General features: G+C 38.3%; 1 protein-coding gene across 1 annotated transcript in view; it reads right to left on the bottom strand.

Annotated features, from left to right (window-relative positions):
• LOC141334962 (cytosolic phospholipase A2 gamma-like) overlaps window positions 1-21,465 on the bottom strand; it is a 39,621-nt gene that overhangs the window by 2,779 nt on the left and 15,377 nt on the right. Inside the window, exons 7-14 of the mRNA XM_073840183.1 lie at window positions 18,426-18,528; window positions 18,207-18,347; window positions 17,872-17,925; window positions 16,858-16,977; window positions 15,355-15,432; window positions 15,124-15,278; window positions 1,599-1,764; window positions 1,391-1,527 (exon numbers count right to left, since the gene is read on the bottom strand). Coding sequence (XP_073696284.1) covers window positions 1,391-1,527; window positions 1,599-1,764; window positions 15,124-15,278; window positions 15,355-15,432; window positions 16,858-16,977; window positions 17,872-17,925; window positions 18,207-18,347; window positions 18,426-18,528 — 954 coding nt within the window. The remainder of the gene's footprint in view (window positions 1-1,390; window positions 1,528-1,598; window positions 1,765-15,123; window positions 15,279-15,354; window positions 15,433-16,857; window positions 16,978-17,871; window positions 17,926-18,206; window positions 18,348-18,425; window positions 18,529-21,465) is intronic.

The raw sequence follows: 21,465 nt of genomic DNA, 5'->3' as shown, positions 1-21,465 counted from the left end.
ATAAAAGTAATTATATAAGTGAAAATATAATAAATTGTTAAATTCTCCTCTCTAGAATACATTTTTCTCATTAGTTCAGTCACAATTAATTTTCTGAGGTTATGTGACAGTGTTTTCAAACCGCTGTCTATATTTTTCAACTTGCTCAGATGTTCATTCATGTTTATTTCATGTTCATTTGAATGCAGTCCTGCATCGCTTTGAGGAAACATGGGAGTGCTTGTGAAAAGAGCTCCAAAACTGTATTTATAGCTTGAAATTCTTCTTAAAACTAGCATAATTTGAAAGCTGGGATTTTGTTTTTGTCTGTGTCCTCTTTGCTATGTGTTTTTTTTTTTTTTCTTTGGTGCATAAGGTCTACAATAATGAACTTTGTGTAATTTGAAATCAAATGACCAAGACAGAAACTTGTTTTCAGAGAACAGTTTATTGATTTTCTTGAACAGAAGCAGAAAATGAAATATTTTAATCATAATTGTAATCACATCTGTGTTATGGTTGATTTGATTATTAATGATTATATCTATTAATTGCTAAATGACAATCAAGCATAGATGAACAGACTGAGATATTCAGAAATACATGAAACAGAAACAGAAGAGTTAATGACAATACTAAGTAAAAAGTCAACTCACTTAAATATCACAGGCCTCATATATATAAAGTATGCACAGATTTGATCTTGAGAGTGTGTGTGCGCTTAAATCCATGCTCATATTTGTAAAAACGGCCTTTGACATGGAAAAGTGCTTAATCTACGCAGATGTACACACTTTTTACTTGGTGGAGTACTCTAGGTTTTTGAAAAATGTAAGCTGTTCTTGCAGCTCGCTGTTTTAAATTAAAGGATTTGGTCAATGACTGGTGATCTTTTATATGTTAATGACTTTGGTTTTGTTTAGGAGTCGTTTACAAGGCGGAGAACTGAAACCATTCAGATGCGCACAAGTTCAAGATTATTTGCAATTCAATATGTGTGTTTTGTTTGTGTAAGTTTATTCTACGAATCACACGTCCGCATATTTAAGAGATGATTGTAAGATCAATTTTAGGATGGTTTCTGTGCAACATTTTATAAATGAGGCCACACCACTTTCACATTTAGAAACTAAGGCCTAGTTTCACAGACAGGGCTTTTTAGTCTGGGACCAGGTTTAAGCCTTGTCTGTGAAACTGGGGCAAACAACTTAATTTTAATGAACAGAGCCCTGTTGTTGTTTCCTTTATAGTGTAAACAATGTTCATTTATCTAACTGTCGAAATCTAGTGTAACTGGAACATAATTTTATGTAAGAAAAATAAAATCATTAAAACAAACTGAGGATTTTGCCTTATTTTACATTATTGCGCACTGCTGATTTTCAGATGGCATTGCAGTTATCCCAGCAACTGCACGAATCTGTTCCTTCAGTTTCTCTATGTTGTTTGCAATGTTTTTTCCAGCGACCTCCATAAGATCAGTGATCTTCTCAGGGCTGTAAGGAAGTTGAAAGGTGCCATATTTGCACCACTGGGCTTTAAGATTATCTAAAGAAACAGTAACACACATCAGAACATAGTTGATATTTCAGGTTTATTCATAGACAATTCAAATTTACCTCCACAGTTGACCACATTTAACAGAGGGATGTGAATCACGGTTGGAGCATTTTGGCCTTTGAACACATAGAAGTCCTTTGGTTTCTCCACGTCTTCACTGGGAAAGTTGACATCAGGGAAAGGGATGTTTAGATTCTTGCACTTCTTTGCAGCTTCTGTCACTGTCTGCAGTGAAAAAAAGCATGGTAGTATTGCTTCATTAAATGTGTTAGATAAATATTTTAGTTGAAATTAAAGTTTTTACTGAAATCATAAGGTTGAGGTGAATGGTAATGCTAGCAAATCGTCACTGCAGGTATTATAGATAAATATGGATTCAAATGAAATCATATAGGCTACACTAACAATTAAAGCAGGGGTGCCCAAACTCAGTCTTGGAAAGCTGCTGTCCTGCAGAGTTTAAGCTACAACACCTGAGCCAGCTAATTAAGTTCTTACTTGGCAGGTGTTGACTGAACTCTGCAGGGCACTGGCCCTCCAGGACCGAGTTTGGGCACCCCTGGTTTAAATCCGTGTGTGTGTGTGTGTGTGTGATCTAAATGTAATTAGAAGTATTTATATCATCTGTGGAAGGTGTTGGACCAAAAAAGGTTTGTTCAATCAAAATGTTTGGTCCAAACATTTCCATAGGCTGTCTTGTCTTCCTGTTAAAATATGTTTGCACACACTGTAAAAAATGCCTACAAAATCCTGTAGAATAGTTAACAGTAAATTCCTTTACTATATACAGTGAAAACTGTATTGGTCATTGAATGTAATTGTATAACCCATTTTTCAAACTGACATTACCGTAAAATAACTGTAAATTGCATGTTCCCAGTATTCCTTTTTACATTTTTTTTTTAAATTGCATTATTTCAGTTTAAATGCATGTTATATTTAGTGTTTGTGAAAAAACACTGTGCACCTGCTATATATATGTTAGTGTTTAAATGCTGCTTCTGATGAGCTTTGATTCATCATGGGCTTTTTCAACACCATCTGCTTTTGGTGGTTATTTTGTTACAAAGGTACAAACCAGATTTAGTAGTACTTCAATATGTTCATTTACATTACACCAGTTAATGAAATTCGGGTATTTAAATGTAAGTTTAAGTTAAAACTGTAAAGCATAAAATGTTGCCACCATATTTTTACGGTCAAATTTCAGCAACCACAGCTGCCTTTTTTACCATGAATTTTAAGAATTTTTTTACAGCATACTTCTGTGCACCCTGTTTGCGCATATATGATACGTCATTAGTGTGTTGCAATGTGAATGAAAGGCATTATTATAATGCACTTCATATGGTAATGTTTTGTAATCTGACAGCCGTGACGCTGTCTCTCATTGTGCTGCTTGTTAGCCTTTGGTCTGCCTGTGATCATGTGTTTTGGAGGAAACGTGGCTTTGGAGAGTGATTATGCAGGAAGGGTGAAATCTTATGATTTCAAAGCTAGTATGCTGTTGCTAGCCTCTCCAAAATTGCCTACCCTACCTTTTAAATGATACACAGTTTACTTCACTTCAGAACATTCATTCATGGATTTGCGCTGAGCTGTGACCTGCAGTGTCTTCACACTCAGACGAAACTTACTGGAGAAGTGTGTCTTAATATAGCTCTGTAAATTTTTTTGTTTGCTTTTTTACTATTTAAATTATGATTTTACCTCCCAAAACCCTAGATGCTGAAATTAGGGAATCGTAACATAATTGGGGGCTCGTCCTAAAAGGCGAATGCTGTCTCTTTTGCTGAGGAGTGTGGTATGTGTTGCTTTTTAAAGCAGTTTTATGCAAACGTTGGGTTGAGCAAATTTTGTGTGGCGCATCGTAATACGGTTTGATGGCGTTTAACTTACAGAGTTTTGTTGATAATCCCTCATTGGAGGTGATAGATAAATGTAGGAAGGATGAGTTGTTGATGATAGCTGACCACTTTCAAACTGGGATTCCAAAACAGGCATTAAAAAAGAAAATTAAGTCGGAATTGATTGATCGCATAAAAACGAATTCGGTGTTTTAAGCTGGTCGGATGTAGACAGAGGGGTAGAGCCTATGGATGGTGAGCAGAATGTTGTGGAAACAGGTGAAAGGGAAGGTGAGTTAGTCGCAACCGAGGCTGAGGCCAAAGCTGGGGCAACTCTTTCACCTTTCGGACCTTTTTCCCTTGGCACTCCCAAGTCGAGAGGGGAGACGCAATTGAAAGTGCGAATCGCACGGCTCCGTGCAGAGGCTCAGGAGAGAACACAGGCCCACCAGGCAGAGTTAGATCTGCAACTACAGATCTGCAAGCTCGAAATTGAGGCCGAAAAGGAAGTTAAGCTTAAACAGTTGGACATCTAGGCGGCGAAGGTTGCAGCGGGTCCAAAACTTTTGTCCGGTAAGTAATAATTCGGCTAATTCGAATTCAACCACTTTTGATGTGGGTAAGAACTAGTGTTGTCAAAAGTCCCGGTACTTCGGTACCAAGTCGGTACTAAAAAAAATTAAATGTTACGGTTCCAGGTTTTCTTTAGTACCGGTGGTACCGACTATCCGGTCGACCCGGTTCTTGACGCGCTATCTAAAAGGTGCGCACTGCGCAGTTGCGCTCTCCTCGGCGCTGCTGCTGATGCGGTCGCTCTGAATCCACTTGTTGACAAGGAAGAGCCAGGCATGCTCCAAACATTTTCGATTCTCGGCTGAAGGCGAACATCATAGATCGTCTAGGTTCTCTCAAAAGAAGGAAACGCATCAAACTGAACAAAACACAGTGAAGACCGACTGCAGGATCAAATGAAAGAGTTCAAGTAAGGTATGTTTCAATTTAATTTGATATTTCGAGCTTCTGTTAAGAACATTATTGCATATTTTAATTTGAATGTCGAATTGTAATGTTGTTAATCGTTAGCATAAGCGGCTAACGCTAATATGCTGGGCTTTGGGACGATTTTGGGCTATTTAACGCTCCCATAATTTTTATTAGGATAAAAGAAAAAAGAAATACATGATATATGTACTACTTATACACACAAAAGGCCTGTTTATCCAAAATATGTGTGTTAAAGAATGTACAAATGCATCGTTAACAACGTCTGTATTAATATTATGCTTAATATCAGTCTGTCAGAAAACGTTCTTATTCTTGGCTGGATAACTCTAGCAGGTTCATAAAGCTTTTTATTATTAAATATGAACGCAGTTTGGATTAAATAAAAGTACAGTCAAATAAAACACGTTTGATCTCCAGTTTAGTTTTGTCATACTTTACAATAAGATCAAATTCATGCATTATCTAACAAACTTAAGTGAACAATATATTTTTACAACATTAATTCAAAATGTTATTCAATACAAACACATGATCATTCATGTTTGTTCATGTTTAACAGTTTAACATGATTTTATGGATTAGTAAATGTTGAAATGAGCCTAACCTTAAGAAGAATAATTGCCATATAACTACAGTTTTTTTTTTGTAAGGTCATGTTGTCTAACAAATGAAATCGTTTTGTAAAGAGTTTTCAATACTGCATTTTCTATCTGTGATAGACAGCTAACTTAATATATGTAATCTTATCTAAATTTATTATAAAAGCTGAGGTTTGTTATTTACTGAAAATTAATATTTTTGCTGGTGTCAATGATCTAATGTTGCATCTGGTCAGACTTAGCCCACTGCTTTACTTAAATGTATTATATTTTCTTTTTACAGCTGCAGATTGAGGAAGATCATGAAACACCCCAGCAAACTCTAAACAAGACAACAGTTACAGATGTTTTTATAAGCAGCAGAAACAAACTTTTGGATGAAGCTTGTGTACAATTTTTGAATGCCTGTAATTTATTTAGTTGTTATTTAATAATTAAAATGTTTACAATCCTTGAAATACTTTTATTACTTGGAAAAACCTGAAACTAAATTTAGATAAGTATAATGAATGACATTGGTTTTTGCACATTTTATTTTTCTTTAACTTTATTAATAAAAAATTTGTGTTGTTCAATTAATTTAATTGTGTTTTACTTTGGTACCGAAATTGGTACCGAGAACCGTGGATTTTCACTGGTATTGGTACCGAATACTGAAATTTTGGTACCGTGACAACACTAGTAAGAACATTGCTTAAGTGCCTAATTTTCGCAAATCGGAAGTGGATAGTTATTTTAACGCTTTTGAAAAGATTACAACTTCTTTGAATGAGGTATGGTCATTGCTATTGCAGTGTGAACTAGCTGGTAAAGCTTTGGGGGTTTATTCAACCTTGTCTTTAGAAGACAGCCTTAAGTATGATGTGGTTAAGTTAGCGGTACTTAAAGCTTATGAATTAGTCCCAGAGGCCTATAGACAGCTATTCTGTTCTCGTAAAAAAAAAACGTTGCTCAAACCTATGTTGAATTCGCAGAGACAAGGGCATTCTGTTTGATAGATAGTGCGGTTCTAGTAAAGTAGAAGATTTTGCTTCACTGAGAGAACTTAAACAGTGTCTTCCAGAAAGAATGGTTCTGTATTTAAATGAACAAAAGGTAGCGACCGTATCTCAGGCAGCAGTATTACCAGACGAATTTATGCTTACACATAGAAACGTTTTTCAGCCAGTAATTGTGGAGAAGAGTTATGTAAAATCACCAATGAAGATTCAGCAGTCTAAAGTGAGTGTTGAGAAGCCTAAAGAAATGCGAGACTGCTTTTACTGTCATAAGAAAGCACACGTTATTGCAGAGTGTTTGTCTTTAAAGCGAAAGCAGCAATCTCAAGTGAAAGAGGTTGGATTTGTGAATACTGTGAGTCAAAGTGTGCATGTTGAACAGACAAGAGATAAAGTAGACAGCGTATATTTACCATTACTTTTCAAAGGTTATGTGTCACTATCAGGGAAGGAAGAAGATCAGGTAGAAGTGCGGGTGTTAAGGGACACTGGCGCAGCCCAGTCGTTTGTGTGTTCAGATGTTTTGCCTTTTTCAGATCAGACATCAGTTGGATCTAGTAGACTGGTCCAGAGCTTCAGTATGGAGATCATGAGGGTACCTGTTCACCGCATTCACCTGCAAACAGACTTGGTGTCTGGTTTCGTGGAGGCAGGAGTACGTCCAGTCTTACCAGTGAAAGGCGTATCCTTTATTCTAGGTAATGACCTGGCCGGAGGAAAGGTGGTACCTTCACTTGAAGTGACTGATACATTGTTGACAGAGTATGACACAGATGAATTGTCTTGGAGATATCCAAATGCATTTACCGCTTGCGTGATTACACGTGCACAATCAAAGAAAACTAATGGGGAGTCTTTATCTGAGTTTTTTTATGTGTAGATCAGGAGGCTGAGGAAGGGCCTGAAGTCAAGAGTCATATCGGTGACCAGGTGAGTGAGGTTGTAGTGAGTGATCCATTGGCCTTGAACATAACTTGTGAGAAATTGATTGAGGCTCAGAAGATTGATGTTTCACTTGTGAAGTGTTTTAAACTGGCTGAGAGATCGGAACTGAGTATTGTCTCATTTGTTGTGGAAGATTGTTTACTAAACGTGGTGTATCAGGTCGTGGTTCCCTCAATTTTTCACCGGCAGGTATTATCCTTGGCGCATGATCATTTGTTGTCAGGGCACTTAGGAGTGACAAAAACGTACAACCGTATTCTACAACTTTTTTTTGGTATGGTTTGAAGCGTGATGTGGTGCAGTTTTGTAAGACTTGTCATGTTTGCCAGTATTCTGGGAAACCGAACCTGGTGATTCCACCAGCACTTTTAATTCCAATCCCTGTCATAGGCGACCCTTTCGAGCATGTGATCGTAGACTGTGTTGGTCCTTTACCCAAGGCCAAGTCCGGTAATCAGTTTTTAACCGGTATACCGGTACTGTGAAAATACTGGTATTATTTTTCAAACGGTACGAAATCAAAAGTTTGCTCAGTTCGGCAGGGCTCTAGAGTGCGACCAATTTGGTCGCATGTGCGACCTAATTTCTCAATGGTGCGACTAAAAAAAATCAAAGGTTGCACCGGTGCGACCAGCCGTACGAGGGGGAAAAAAACGAAACTCCGTCAATCTTAAAGTCTCCATGTTGCTCAACAACAGACACACATTAGACCCATATCGTGGTCTAAACCAATCAGAGATAAAGGACGGATCCCCCCCTCCCCCCCCCTCCCCCCTCTGATTGGCCGTGGTCCAGATATTCCTGTACGTGTGTGTACGTTTGAAAATGCATGTGATGCAGTCAGGATGTCTCTACCTTGTTAAGCGTTCACAATGCCTCCTCCGCAAAAACACGGACTGGATCGCGGACTCCATTCATAAAAACCGAATTTACTATGGCGCGGAATGCCACGTAATACGTTGATTTCTGGATTGATAAATCAAAAGTTGGTCTGTCACTTAATTCAAATCGCGATATGGACTAGTGTCTATGAAAACTGAAAGGCAAAAAGACCGTTTAAAATGAATCCTGCATGTTCCGTTTGCCATATGTATTAATGGTGGAGACGTGTATTTTTTTTTTTAACTGCACACGTATAGACTACTGAAGCACGCGTGACGCTCCCGGTAATTTTTGGCATTTGCATCTCAAATGAACAGATAAACTCAATCTCCAAAACCTACTGTGTCACTTTTACCGTTTCATTTGAGAAAGCATCATATTAGGGCTGGGCGATTTGGCCTAAAATCAAAATCTCGATTAATTGAACATTTTAACTTGATTACGATTAATGAACGATTATTTTATTTATTAATAAAATTATATTTAATTATATTTATATAATATTTATTTTTTGCCCTCATAGTTCACTGACAAGTAGGGATGCACCGAAATGAAAATTCTTGGCCAAAACCGAAAAAGAGGAAACCAAGGCCGAAAACCGAAACCCCGAAAGAATTATGCCAATTATTAGTACCATTCCATTTATGACTATGACTGTGTACTAATCTTACTAGAATCAAGGCATTGCAATTGCATACATTAATATTAAAGTTTCAAAGAATAAATCAATTATATTAATTTAAACAATTATTATCAATCAAGTATTTTATTACTTGACATATACATATTTTACTGCCTTTGTTTAAATTGTTTAATCGTTTACATTTTTATAACATTATCTTCTGGATCCATCACATCATAGACTGTAAAAAAAAAATTCACATTTACAAGTCTACGCGTTTCTCTTCCAGCAGGAGGCGCTGTCAGACTGGTATACAAAGCAGCGCAACAAATGACTTTGAAACGTGCAGCGCTCAGATTTATTCAATTGATAGCCTTTTGAAGTTTCATCATTTCTTGTCTTTCAGTCCCCACATTTAACACCTGAAATCATAATTAATACTTTCTTAACCCCTAATAACACTGCAGTTTTCAATTAAAATTAAGAGCTTTATTTCAAGAACCGATTTTCTGAAACAAACCTTGCACAATATACGTTTCTTTTTATACGTTTCCCACCATATTCAGGGCACAAGGAAAATATTAGGGGACTAAATTAATATCAGCATATGAAGTATAATCGTCTCTCATTGTCTCTGAGAGAATGCACGTCAGATGCTGAAAATCAGTTTTCACTTTCATTTTAACATTGCGCAGTTTTCACGTTGCTTGTGTGATATCCATTGACTCACCTCCATGGTTTAAAACATAAATATTAATAAAAATACAGTATTAAAAGACATATCTTTAAAATATTGTGACGTAACACCAACGTAAAGCTAATGTTTTTCACTCACTGAAAGCTACATCTTTGTCTGGATCTCTGCTCTTATCACTGCACGCACGACTGCAGACACAACTCCTCTGGAAATTTCGGCAAAACAAGTTTTGCAAATCGCTATCCGTGGGTCTTTCCATACGTCCACACCGCAGACGTGTTGCTTCAGACAAGCACGTGCAGGCTGCGGTTTCTGTTTGTGTCAACATACTGTTTCGGCCGTGTTGTTTCGGTGATAAAAGTCTTTCGGCCGAAAACCGAAAATGCACTTTCAAAGTAGAAAATAAACACTGTCTTCTAAACAAAATTACTCTTGTATATCCTGTAAATTTTTTAAGCTCTCCATGGACATGTCGGCGGAATAACGTAATGTAACGGAGCGGGGTCACGTGACTCCACACGCGGTACTGTTTTTAAAGGGAAAGTAATCGAAATAATCGACCTGGAAACATTTGATCGATTATAGGTTCTGAATGTCGATTTCGATTATTTTTCGATTAATCGCCCAGCCCTACATCATATCATACTGTACACACCTAAACTTCACGGCAATCTGTCAAAATAAAAGTACGGTTTAACATGAAACAGAACAATATTAGTACTGTATTACTTTTTGTCACGCGGGTGTGCAGGACGAGACGAGACGATAGACGAGATTTACAATCAACAATAAATTTAATAGAAATCTCCAAGATGAACAAGGCAGGAACAGGCAGGAACACAGAGGGCTTTCACACACATCCAGGAAACGTTAAAGACCGACCAAAGACTAAACTCAAAGACAGACTTATAAAGGGCAACTAATTATCAAACACAGGTGACACAGATGACTAATGATTACAAGGACAGGTGAAACAGATAATGGCTAAACACAGGGCTAAACCAAATGAACACAGAATGGCAGGGGAAGACAATGGGAGAAACCAATGACAGACGGGGTTGTGACATCACGCCCCCCTCCGGAAAGGCGCGTCCTCGCGCCGTGGAGAAAACGAGAGGGGCGGAAGAACAGAGTACATAAGGGAGGAGGCTTGGGCGGAGGACGGTACCCCTGGAGGGGGACAACAAACAAAGTCAACAGAGTCCAGGGGGGCGACGAAGGTGGGAGGAGCCAGGGAGGAAACAGGAGGGGCCTGAAGCAGGAGGAACTGACCCAGACCACAGCCATGATGACGGCCCACGGTGGAGCCGACGGAGGGAGGAGCCATGGTGGAGGAAGGCGTGCCGACTCCATGGGGCCGACCAACAGAGGCGGAGCAGATGGCGGAGGAGCCCGAGGCGGAGACGGAGAGCCGATGATCCGGGGTGACGCCGAGGATCCGGAGGGCCAAGGTGGAGCAGGCTCTGGCGCCCGAGGCGGAGGCGGAGTCCCGGAGATCCGCGGCGGAGCCGGAGCGACAGAGGATGGAGGCTGTGCCCGCAGGAAGGAGGAGTCCCAAGGAGCCGGTGGGACGGCGCGACGAGGCACAGCCGGAGGAGCAGAGTCCTGAGGAGCCGATGGGGTGACGACTGACCAGGGCGGAGCCGGAAAGACGATGGAGCCCGGTGGAGCTGGTGGATCGACGGGCGACGGTGGAGAGGAGGGCGTCGAGAGCCGTGGTGGAACCGCGGGGTCGAAGGGCCGAGGCGGAGTCCAGGACTCGGAGGCTGGAGGCGGAGCTGAGGAATCCTCCAGCCGAGACGCCGATGGAAGCTGGCAGTCCCGCGGCGAGCCCACTGCACAGGTGGATGACTGAGGGTGAGCAGGGGGACTGACAGGTGATAGCGGAGATTCAGGAAGGCTGGGCGAAATCAGCGATGACTCTGGACGACTGGACGGAACCAGCGGAGATTCAGGATGGCTGGACGGGACCAGCGGAGACTCAGGATGGCTGGACGGGACCAGCGGAGACTCAGGATGGCTGGACGGGACCAGCGGAGATTCAGGATGGCTGGACGGGACCAGCGGAGACTCAGGATGGCTGGACGGGACCAGCGGAGACTCAGGCATAGGCAGAAGAGGGCGGGTGGGTGGGAAGTTCAGGCAGGCCAGTGGTTCTGTGGAAAAGTCTATTAAGTCCCCAGAGTGTTGCTCATTCTCACCCCCAGTGGTGGTGCAGTGGGCAGGGCTCTCTGTAGCCCTCTCTTGCTCCACGTCACACTCCACCGTCGCGGATGTAGCAGTCGGCTCTCGCACCTGGTCCGATGGGTCCGGCTCTGGCTCTGTCGCTCTCGGCTCGGGCTCTCCATCGTCGGTGGGCTCGGGCTGCAACTCCGCTTGTCGGGGTGATGTTGGGCTGGGTTCTGGGTCTGGAGTGGGGCTGGTGTCATCCTTCGCGGTCAACGAAGCTCTGCTGGACACCAGCACCCACTCGATGTAGTCGGCGAGGCTCTCTCGAGGACCCTCCCCGGACAGCTGCCTCTGGATGTTATCATTAAGTCCCACGCGGTAGAACGTGCATAGGCAACTGTCCGGGTAGTGCGTAAACGGGGCGAGGAATATAAAGTCTCTGGTGTGGTCCTCGAGAGAGCGGTTCCCCTGCTTCAGGAGGAGGATGAGGACGGCGGGATCATTCATGACGGGGGAAAAAAAAATAAACTAAACACTGATACAAAAAAAACGGAAAATAAACGCAGGGGAAGACGCCGTGAATTTTTTTTTGGGTCGGTCTTTCTGTCACGCGGGTGTGCAGGACGAGACGAGACGATAGACGAGATTTACAATCAACAATAAATTTAATAGAAATCTCCAAGATGAACAAGGCAGGAACAGGCAGGAACACAGAGGGCTTTCACACACATCCAGGAAACGTTAAAGACCGACCAAAGACTAAACTCAAAGACAGACTTATAAAGGGCAACTAATTATCAAACACAGGTGACACAGATGACTAATGATTACAAGGACAGGTGAAACAGATAATGGCTAAACACAGGGCTAAACCAAATGAACACAGAATGGCAGGGGAAGACAATGGGAGAAACCAATGACAGACGGGGTTGTGACACTTTTGTACAGTATAATGTAGGTGTTTATATATTCCTATTTATAAATCATATATATGTTTGCCAAAAATTAAAAAGGTTTGTTTTTCATTTGATTAAAAATAAATACATGTTTATGCTTTCATTTTATTAATATGAAATATTCAAACAAGAATTTCGAAAAATAAAAATAAAATTAAAAAAAACAATTGTAGAGCCCTATTGTTCAAAATGTTAAAATAGAGAGTTTTGTCCTTATTTTTTCACTGAAATGTTTTTGTTATTACACAAAGTAGGGTAAAGTACTGGGGAAAAAAATATGCTTCAAATAAAGAACTTTATATTGACCAGATTGTTAGTTAATCTTTACAAGTCAATATTGCCTATATGGACAGGGATTAAAAAATAAATAAAATAAAAAAGTAAAAAAAAAGTTAACTTGTAAAACTGCGGTGTTGAATGTGATGCGGTTGAAAATTTGGGTGCACCTAACTCTTGTGCTGGTGCACCTAAGAAAAAAAGTTAGGCGCACCAGTGCAACCAGTGCAAAAAGTTAGTCTAGAGCCCTGGTATTTCATCCGCTGTTCCGATTTTCACCACTATGCGGCAGTGTTGGCGTAAAACCGGCAAGCGTGATAACAGACAAACGGCGACTTTTATTTTAAAGAAATCAGTATTATTATTTTTAGTATTAGTAATAGTGGTACAGAGCATATTACTGCTGTAGAGAGAGAGAAAGAGAGAGATTTTTTTATAACAATGACAAAGTTTCTAGTCTAAATTATTTAATTATTCATTCTTTTGACAGCCGCAGAAAGGAACAAAAAAAACATCTTCAAGCCAGCCCACTATTTCAGAGGTACTGTCAGTGACACAAATATATGAAAGAAGTTCCAAAGAAGTAAAAAGACTTAACAGGGCTGTTGCAGAGTTTATTTACATGGACCAAATTCCCATTTTTATTATTTTTTTGTAACAATTTCTTTGCACAGTTGTTCATAGAGTTTAATAAAACTGTTTTTAATTCACCTATATTTGCCTGTTTCCTTTTTTTTTTTTTTTTTTTTTTTACCTATGGTATCGATTTAGTATCGATACCAAGGTATTAGATCCTAGTATCGTACCAAAGTCAAAATTGTGGTATCGAGCCATCCCTACATCACGCGCAGAGCTTGTGCACAGAGAAAACAACTGTTTTTTTATTGTGAACAATGCCTAATTCTTGAACAAGTATTGTAAGCTGTATCCACATTTATAATGGAAAGAAAAATCAAGTGATCCTGCAGGCGCCGCGGGCAGTTTACTAACTCAGCAACTTTCATCTTCAGAACAAAATACATTATACATTTCAACGTTTTAACGCAACATCAAATTAAGATATGCATATTTGAGAGGTAGCTCGTCTTTTTCTTACCATATATACAATTTTAGATACACTGGCGATTGATTTGAGAGAGGAGAAATATAAACTAGTTTTTTATAGAGTTAAAAATAATTTTAGTGATTTATTATTATTATTATTATTATTATTATTTTGATTTGTTTTTGTGATTTTGGTGCTGTACATTATGATGGCGTGCTGCCCATGCCCATTTTTTCCTTAAAAAATAATTGAAGGAAAATGGACTGTTTACAGTTAAAGCGAAGTTCTTACGGCTTTGGTGGAGCGTCTTACGGCTTTCAAAACCCTTCAAATTACAAGATCTAACCTCACAATTGTTAATGAGAGGGGGTCGTTCGTGTCACTGTAGTAAAATGCTTCAGCAGTGGTCAGTTATTATTTTTCTGTATATTATTTTCAACTGAGAGAGAAATCTTGCATTTTAACCATTGATTTTTATTATAAACGATGTCAGTATCTATGAAAAACTTATAAGACTTTTAGGCCCGGTTTCACAGACACGGCTTAGACTAAGCCAGGATTAGGCCATAGTTCAATTAGAGCATTACGAGTAATTTTTATAAACGAGCTTCGAAAAAAAACATTATTGGTGTCTGTCTTGAGACAAAACAAAGGCACTGATACATTTTAAGATCAGTCAGTGCAAGTTTCTTTCAGTTGAAACAACTCAGATTTACATTTTAGTCTAGGAGTAGACTTAAGCCTTGTCTGTGAAAACAGGGGATAATGGCCTTAAATGTGATTACAACAAAATTGAAGACTTTTTAAGACCCCACAGAAAACCTGAAATTTTGGGTTTGGGGAGAAAGGTCATTTCGGAACTAGTTGATGCACAAAATCAGTACCCTGATAAAGAGGTGGACTGGCACTCAGTATTTTATGTATTTTGAAAGTACAGAAGTACTAATACTGTGTTTATTTATGTAATTAAAACTATATTCAATTTTTTTCTAAAGATTTTGTAATACAAAATACATATTTTAATATGTATTTGAAATAATACACGTTTCAATGGATTTCTTTTGTTTTTATGTGTTCAGATGATACCAGCATATGCAATCTGTCTGTGTTATTGTCACATGTATGTTCTGCTGAGTTGGTTCCTGTTTGCCCATATTTGGTTGTGTTCATGTCTCTTTATTCAGTACCTCATTTGTTTAAATCGTTTTTGATTTAATTACTTCACACCTGTTCTCCCTAATTACCCTTCTAGTATTTATAGTCCTGTGTTCTCCCCATTTGCTTTGTCTGCTAATGGTTGTTGCTATGTGTGTTGTTACTCCTTGCTCATGGATTTCCATTGTGGATTATATTAAAAGACTGTTTTTGGCTATTCCTGTGTGGTGCACTGCCCTTCATGCTCACAAACTGTGACAGTTATGTTATGAATGAATGAAATGAGGTCCTCAAAAAAAAAAAACTGAGTGTGAGTAAATCCTTTAAATGAACTTTTATGAGCATGTGTATGCATTATATAGAATTACATAAGTATTGCATATAATACCTGGAATGGATCGCCTTGGCTGAAATCCAGAGAAATGATGAGGTCAATGTTTCTTTCTTTTCTCAGCATTGGGAAATAGGGTGAGTTCAGCAACAGTCCTGCATCTTCATAGTCTCTCATTTTACTTTCCAGAAGAGTGGTGGGTATTGCATCAGCTAAGAAATCACAGTGTGAAATGAGTCCGTTTATTATACACAATGAACTCCAGTTAACAAATGGGACTGTTCTCACCTGTCATGTTGTGGAGGAAGTTATATTTCTTGCCCCAGATCCACTCATTAAAGCAGCTTATAGAGTGCAACGCAATATCTGTGAAACAAAAACAGTAAATAATTAATTTTCTAAAGTTCTTCGGCTCAGTAAATGGTTTCTTAGGATCTTGTCAATAACTATTGTGGCTGTATAGGATCTTTTTTTTCTACATGGTTCTTTGTTGATTTGATCAGGAATTGTAGGTTATAACAGGGATAAAAAGACAGTGGTCAAATTGTAAAAAAAATAAAATAATAATAATCAAGGGGTGGGGGTCCTGTGATTACAAATGATTACAAAATTTGTCTAATTTTTAAACACATTTTCATTTAACAAAAAATAAACTTTATTAAATGTACTATGACTTCCTTGCTGTTTTCCTTGTGGGGCCTGAATTTTATTTATTTATTTATTTTGTGACATGACATTTAGTCATCCCAACGTAGATTAAACCAATGCACATACACACACACACTTGCATGGACACAGTCTGTGTGCCAAATGACCTTAATAATACCCTTTATTTAGGGTTGTGCATTAGTGACGACAATCTTGGGGGGATGTTTGTCAATAAGAAAGTTTTGAGACTGTAAGTTTTGAATGCTCATATCTTGTAAACAGGAATTATGTCATTGTTTTGAAGCACACTAGCTTATAGATAATCTAAAGGCTAATATATTCAAACTAAAAGCCAAAAATCTTTCGTTTTGATTTCAGGGGGACTTTAAAATCAACAGGTAAGTACAGGAGAAACCCTCAACAGATAAACACTTGGCCAGTCCCTCACAGTCACTGTAGTGTGTATGACAACAGAATAAGACAAGCAATGTGGAGAACAGATGGATGAATTGATATTAGAGACAGTTCAACCTACCAAATGGCCAAACCTTGAGCTCATTATGGAAACTGTTGCATATTTCCTTGGTAAACTGCATAACATTATCATATTTCAGTTTTTTTGCTTGAAGACACTGCAGTTGTTTTTTTCCAAGGATGTCTGTAAGAGAGACTATTTTATTTTGTGCCTCTACAATCATTATTTACAATAAGTAAAAATAATAATAGTAAAAATAATAAAAACTGGTTTGAATGACACTATGGCAGATTTCTGTTTTAATTTTTGCAGTTTCATGATTTCATTGTCATAGTTATTTTACTATTTAAATTTAGCTAAAAAGCCATTGAAAACACTGTAGTCAATTTACATTTAAATTCACATCATTTAGCGGATGCATTTCAAAGAGATACATTTTAAATACAGATATGATGCAACTCATAACATATGGCTACTTTATTTATCACAGCCTTGTTTTCGTTGCATCAGTACAAATGTTATCTACCCTTGCAGCAATAAAAACTTGATGACTAAGGTTTTTTATTTCTGTCTGTCAAACCTGAGAAATATTTACTGCAGTAAGTGTGACAACTAGCCCTAAATGTTCTCTTCTATATGAATTCTAGCACACTTTGGGAAAAGTTTACCGGTCAGCGTTTTTTGGATGGGTTCAGCATAAACAGAAGGATCAGCTCCTTTTATCTCAGCGAGTTTCATGTCCAAAAGATCCACGAGCACCTGGAGACACTTTTCTAGGCAGTTTAGATCTTTTAAAGGAGAAACACCGAACATGAACACACTGCAAAATGTCTTGACAAAATATGCTTATGCACAAGATTAATTTAAATGTTATGGCACTTTCAAAGGTTGGTAATGCTGCCAAATAAGTAGATAGTATACACAGTTGTTCTCAACCATGGGGGTGCATGAAATCACTTTTAAGATTATTTAAAATGAGTAATCTTAATATGGTATCAGAAGATGTATTTTACCAAAATAAATTGTGCCTTTATAAGTTTTGTGAAGTGATTATAAAAGTACAGATGCATCATAAAATGCGTTGTTTTGTGGCAACCATTAGTGGCTGTTCATTTCTTTTTAAGTAAATTGTCAGAAATCCTTGTAATTTCCTCACTGACCTTTATTGGAATAGTGCTGAAAGGCTCCAAGTGTTGCTCCGCTGCAAACTTAAATTTTACAGTGAATAACAGATGTTTCCCCATATCCAGAAGCAATCATACAAACAATATTACATCACGGCTGGTGACATTTTTAGGCAAGTGCTACAGATTTATGTGTGGGTCATTTACTGTTTTTAAAACAGATTAGAGATGAAGAGACCTTTTTAAAATCTTTTTAGAGAATTACACTTCATTTGCCAGCTGTAGCTTAAACATTTGCTTGGCCACAAATTATAGATCAACAACTATTAGAATACAGTACATTGAACTTATCAATAAATAAAAGTAATAGAATTCTATACCTTGCTTGAGCAGGATGGTTCCAATGTCTACACTTTGCATTAACAAACTGAATATGTTTTTCATCTTAAGGATATGCTCTGAAAAACAAAATCAAATGAAAACTAAATTACTTTGAAGCAGCATCATTGACTTTTAACATGACTTTCAAATCCTCAAGCTTCACAATTCAAGTTGTACCTTTCAAGTAATTACATATCATCTCTTCATCAGCTAAAGCACTGCCACACATAGCTGTAGAAAACACAAGAAGAAACAAATGCAATAGTTCAAATAAATGAAACTAATTTTGTCTGTCAGCTTCATGAAACAGCTTATGGCAGGGATGTGTCTGTATTGAAAAGGAGTCTGCAACCTTGTTGCATTTCAGTTTTTACTTGAAATATAGCTAGTACTAAAGATGTAACAGAATAGTGAGTTATTAATTCTAGGTCAATTCATGGTATAAAGAATACACTGCAAGTTGGTATTACAAATAATAAACACTAAGGCAGTCCTGCAACACAATTTGTCACCTTGTAGGTACAACATGTCAAATTCATTCTGATGCTTTTCCTTGGAGCCTTTGTTAAACTGGCTGCCAAAGTTACAGGTGTCCACAAACGCTCCAATGAGGGAATATCCTGCTTCATGTGGACTGATCTCAAACCAGGGGTCTGCAGACAGAAAACACCACTGTATAACAGCTGACACAAGCAAAATAACTCTCTGTCTCTTTTAGACAAAACACAGACCTCCTTCCTCATGCAGTTTGCAATTCTTGTCGATCACTGTGTAGATGGGATACGGGTCTTTACTGTGCTGTTTCCACTGATCTGTAAGTGTGTGTTCGTCAATCTGAAGAGATAAAATTATTTTTTCAAAGCATCATGTTGTAGTGGAGACTTCTAGGATAATCACTAAAAAGGTTTAAGGGATGACATTTACTCAACATGTTTTCAGTAAAATTCTTATCATAACCTTAAGTCAGGCTATATATGTAAAAATGAAAAGGCACTAGAAACAAAAACTGATACCATCAAAAAAATAAAAGGCTTTCCATTTAGAAATGTAAGTAAGTAGTTTAAATGAAAATTCCTCTGCTCACCCCGCTCCTCAGTTCTGTGGGGTGTGTCATTACAACTCACAGTGGGGTGTTGCCTAGACAACAATTGAGGGTATACTCCAATATTACTCGTATTATTTGGGGAAATAATGGTTGCGGGAGGCTTTGAAAACACATCTGTGCAACCATATCAATTTGAACCGGAGTTGGACCCGGAACAAGCTGACACCCGCAAAGAAATTCGGCAATTACGGCTTGAACAGGGCATTTCTGAATGGTTAGTAAACTTAATGTCACTTTGATTTATTTGTACTGGCAGGGTAGTGTACTGAGAGAGATACGAATGCAATGTGTTTACTGAGGTTTGGCTGATTGAACAAGAGCAAATAAGTGATCGATTAGCATAAAGGCGGGTGTACACGGTGCGATTTTTGAGGTACAAGCTCGGATGCGATTTTTTTTTTTTTTTTTTTGTTGGGTTATCGGAGGAAATCGTCTCTTCCCGTACGGTCGGGAAGAAAAAATTCGGGAGCTGTCGGATTGAAGGCGTGACGTGTGTGCTGTTGAATGAGCCGATTTGTTGATCAAACTGGAAATGACCAATCAGAAGCTAAAGAAAAGAAAACCACAGAAGAAGATGAACATGACAGCGCCACTATGCAGTTACGGGCTGTAAACACTGTTTTGCAGGTATTGCGTTAAAGTTACCATTCTTAATGCAGTTATAACTGATCCAAAACAATTAAAAATAATTGTACATAACTTCTTAATCATTAACAGACAGGTTTTAAACCATCAATTGTTTCAAAGCTAAACTTAATGTAGTTTTAAGACAACATACACAGTTTATAACAAGACAATCACCTTAATGCATTGTTCGTTATAAACGTGCAATTAGGAATTATATTGAGACGGATGTACATAGAGAAGATGACATAACCATGTTCTCTGAGAGTGCAAGTTACACTTTCATTCACCGTGAAACGTGCTTACATTTAGCACATTATTAGAAAAGGCGATTTGCAAAGATTCATAGAAAAATAAATTACGGGTCTATGCTAAAACCATAGAAGTGCCTATCAATTGTCATGGGATCGTCCTCTGTTGGTGTGACGGCACAACGACAGGCATCTGAGAACGGCTCGATTTGAGAAGGGGCAAATTATTTTACTAAATTAAAAGAAAACTACTGGGTGGATCTTTGTCATTCTCTGGTGGTTGTGTACACACACTCCTAACACACATTTCAGTTCAAATAACTTGTAAAAGTGCATGTACAGTAGGTGGCGATATGCAACTGAATAAGTTGGTTGTGACACACTGATAAACCGAGAGAGAGAGCAAGCTCATGAAGAAGGTGCTGATTTTTGGAACTTTTATTGCATTAAATGTTAAGTTTAGACTGGTGACATGCATTAGAGCTGCATGATGATGCTTCTAAGTCAACGTTTGTCTTAACAAGCCTGTTATTCATAATGACGTAACAAATTTTCCATCATACTTGTGTGTGTGAAGCTGAGGACAGGCCTGTTAGAGTTTATAAAGTCATTCAGCGTTGGAGTTGAATACTTGTATGTTTTTTCGCATGTATGCATCCAGATTTTGTTAGTTCAAACGAACTCAAAACATGGTGGATGCCATTGCTTTTTTTTTTTTTTGTGAGGTGAGTTGGCTGATTTGTTGGATGGAATTGTTTATTTCTCATGCTCTAGGACTGATCTCTGTTGGACAGGACTGCGGCCTTGACGGATCAAGCTGTGGCCTTTAGGATCACAGGGATAATCGTTGGAGATCATAGAGTTAAAGGAACATGACCCTGCCTATCCGGACACCTTTCAGCACTCCATTCGTGACACAACAGTGGTGATGTACTTTATTTTCTTTGGTTTCTACTGAATGCTGGTAAGTTTTTTTTTTTTTTCAACTAATATAAAGACTAAACTGTACTATAAAAGGAATCTCTCATTCTTTTCAAAATTTGAGCTGAACTGATTGAATCAAACTGATCGTGAATGTGAAACTTTTCAGTGTGGTAAAAGAGGAGCATGATTGTTGGTTTAAGTTGTAGCAAAGTCATCAATTGTTGATGTTTTATTTTTTGTTGCCTGTCTTTGATTGAATTTGAAGTACTTTCTTTCTGTGAAAAAGCAAAAGAAAAGAAAGAAGTTACAACCAATTTAATTTGTCTCAAGTCTTATAATTTAAATTTTTCTATATATTTCTGGTTAGTTAAATTGAAAAAGTTAAAGTTAAAAAAGTTAAAGTTAAATAGTGTATGTTAAGTTGAGTCTCTTTTACTTTACCTATCTAGATTCGGGGACAGTGAGTTGTGCAGTCAAAATCTCGTATCTTTATCTGCAAGTTATCTGCACACACCTACACACACTCCTGGTGCCACCGTGTATAAAATAAATCCTGGAGCTCACCTCACCTCACCTTGTCTGTAGCACTGAACAGCAACACAATAGGCACCAACATATAACCACCTGTTATATAGAGACCTAAAGCATTGGGTGGGGGACTAAGATCCTGGTACTCAGTCTTCCTTGGTTAAGGGTTTACGATCTCTTATGATGGCATATTCCCCTCCACAACATTTGTTTTTCTAGCAGACAGCTACGGTGGATACTATAACTTTACTAAATTAAAGTTATGAGATGTTCTTAAAATACGTTGAAGGTTCAAATGAACAAATTTGAATAACAAAATTTTTGGTTTTGTGCTGGTTA

This window comes from Garra rufa, chromosome 5, assembly GCF_049309525.1.
Source record: "Garra rufa chromosome 5, GarRuf1.0, whole genome shotgun sequence".
Lineage (NCBI taxonomy): Eukaryota > Metazoa > Chordata > Actinopteri > Cypriniformes > Cyprinidae > Garra > Garra rufa.
This window is presented reverse-complemented; position numbering and strand designations above follow the sequence as displayed.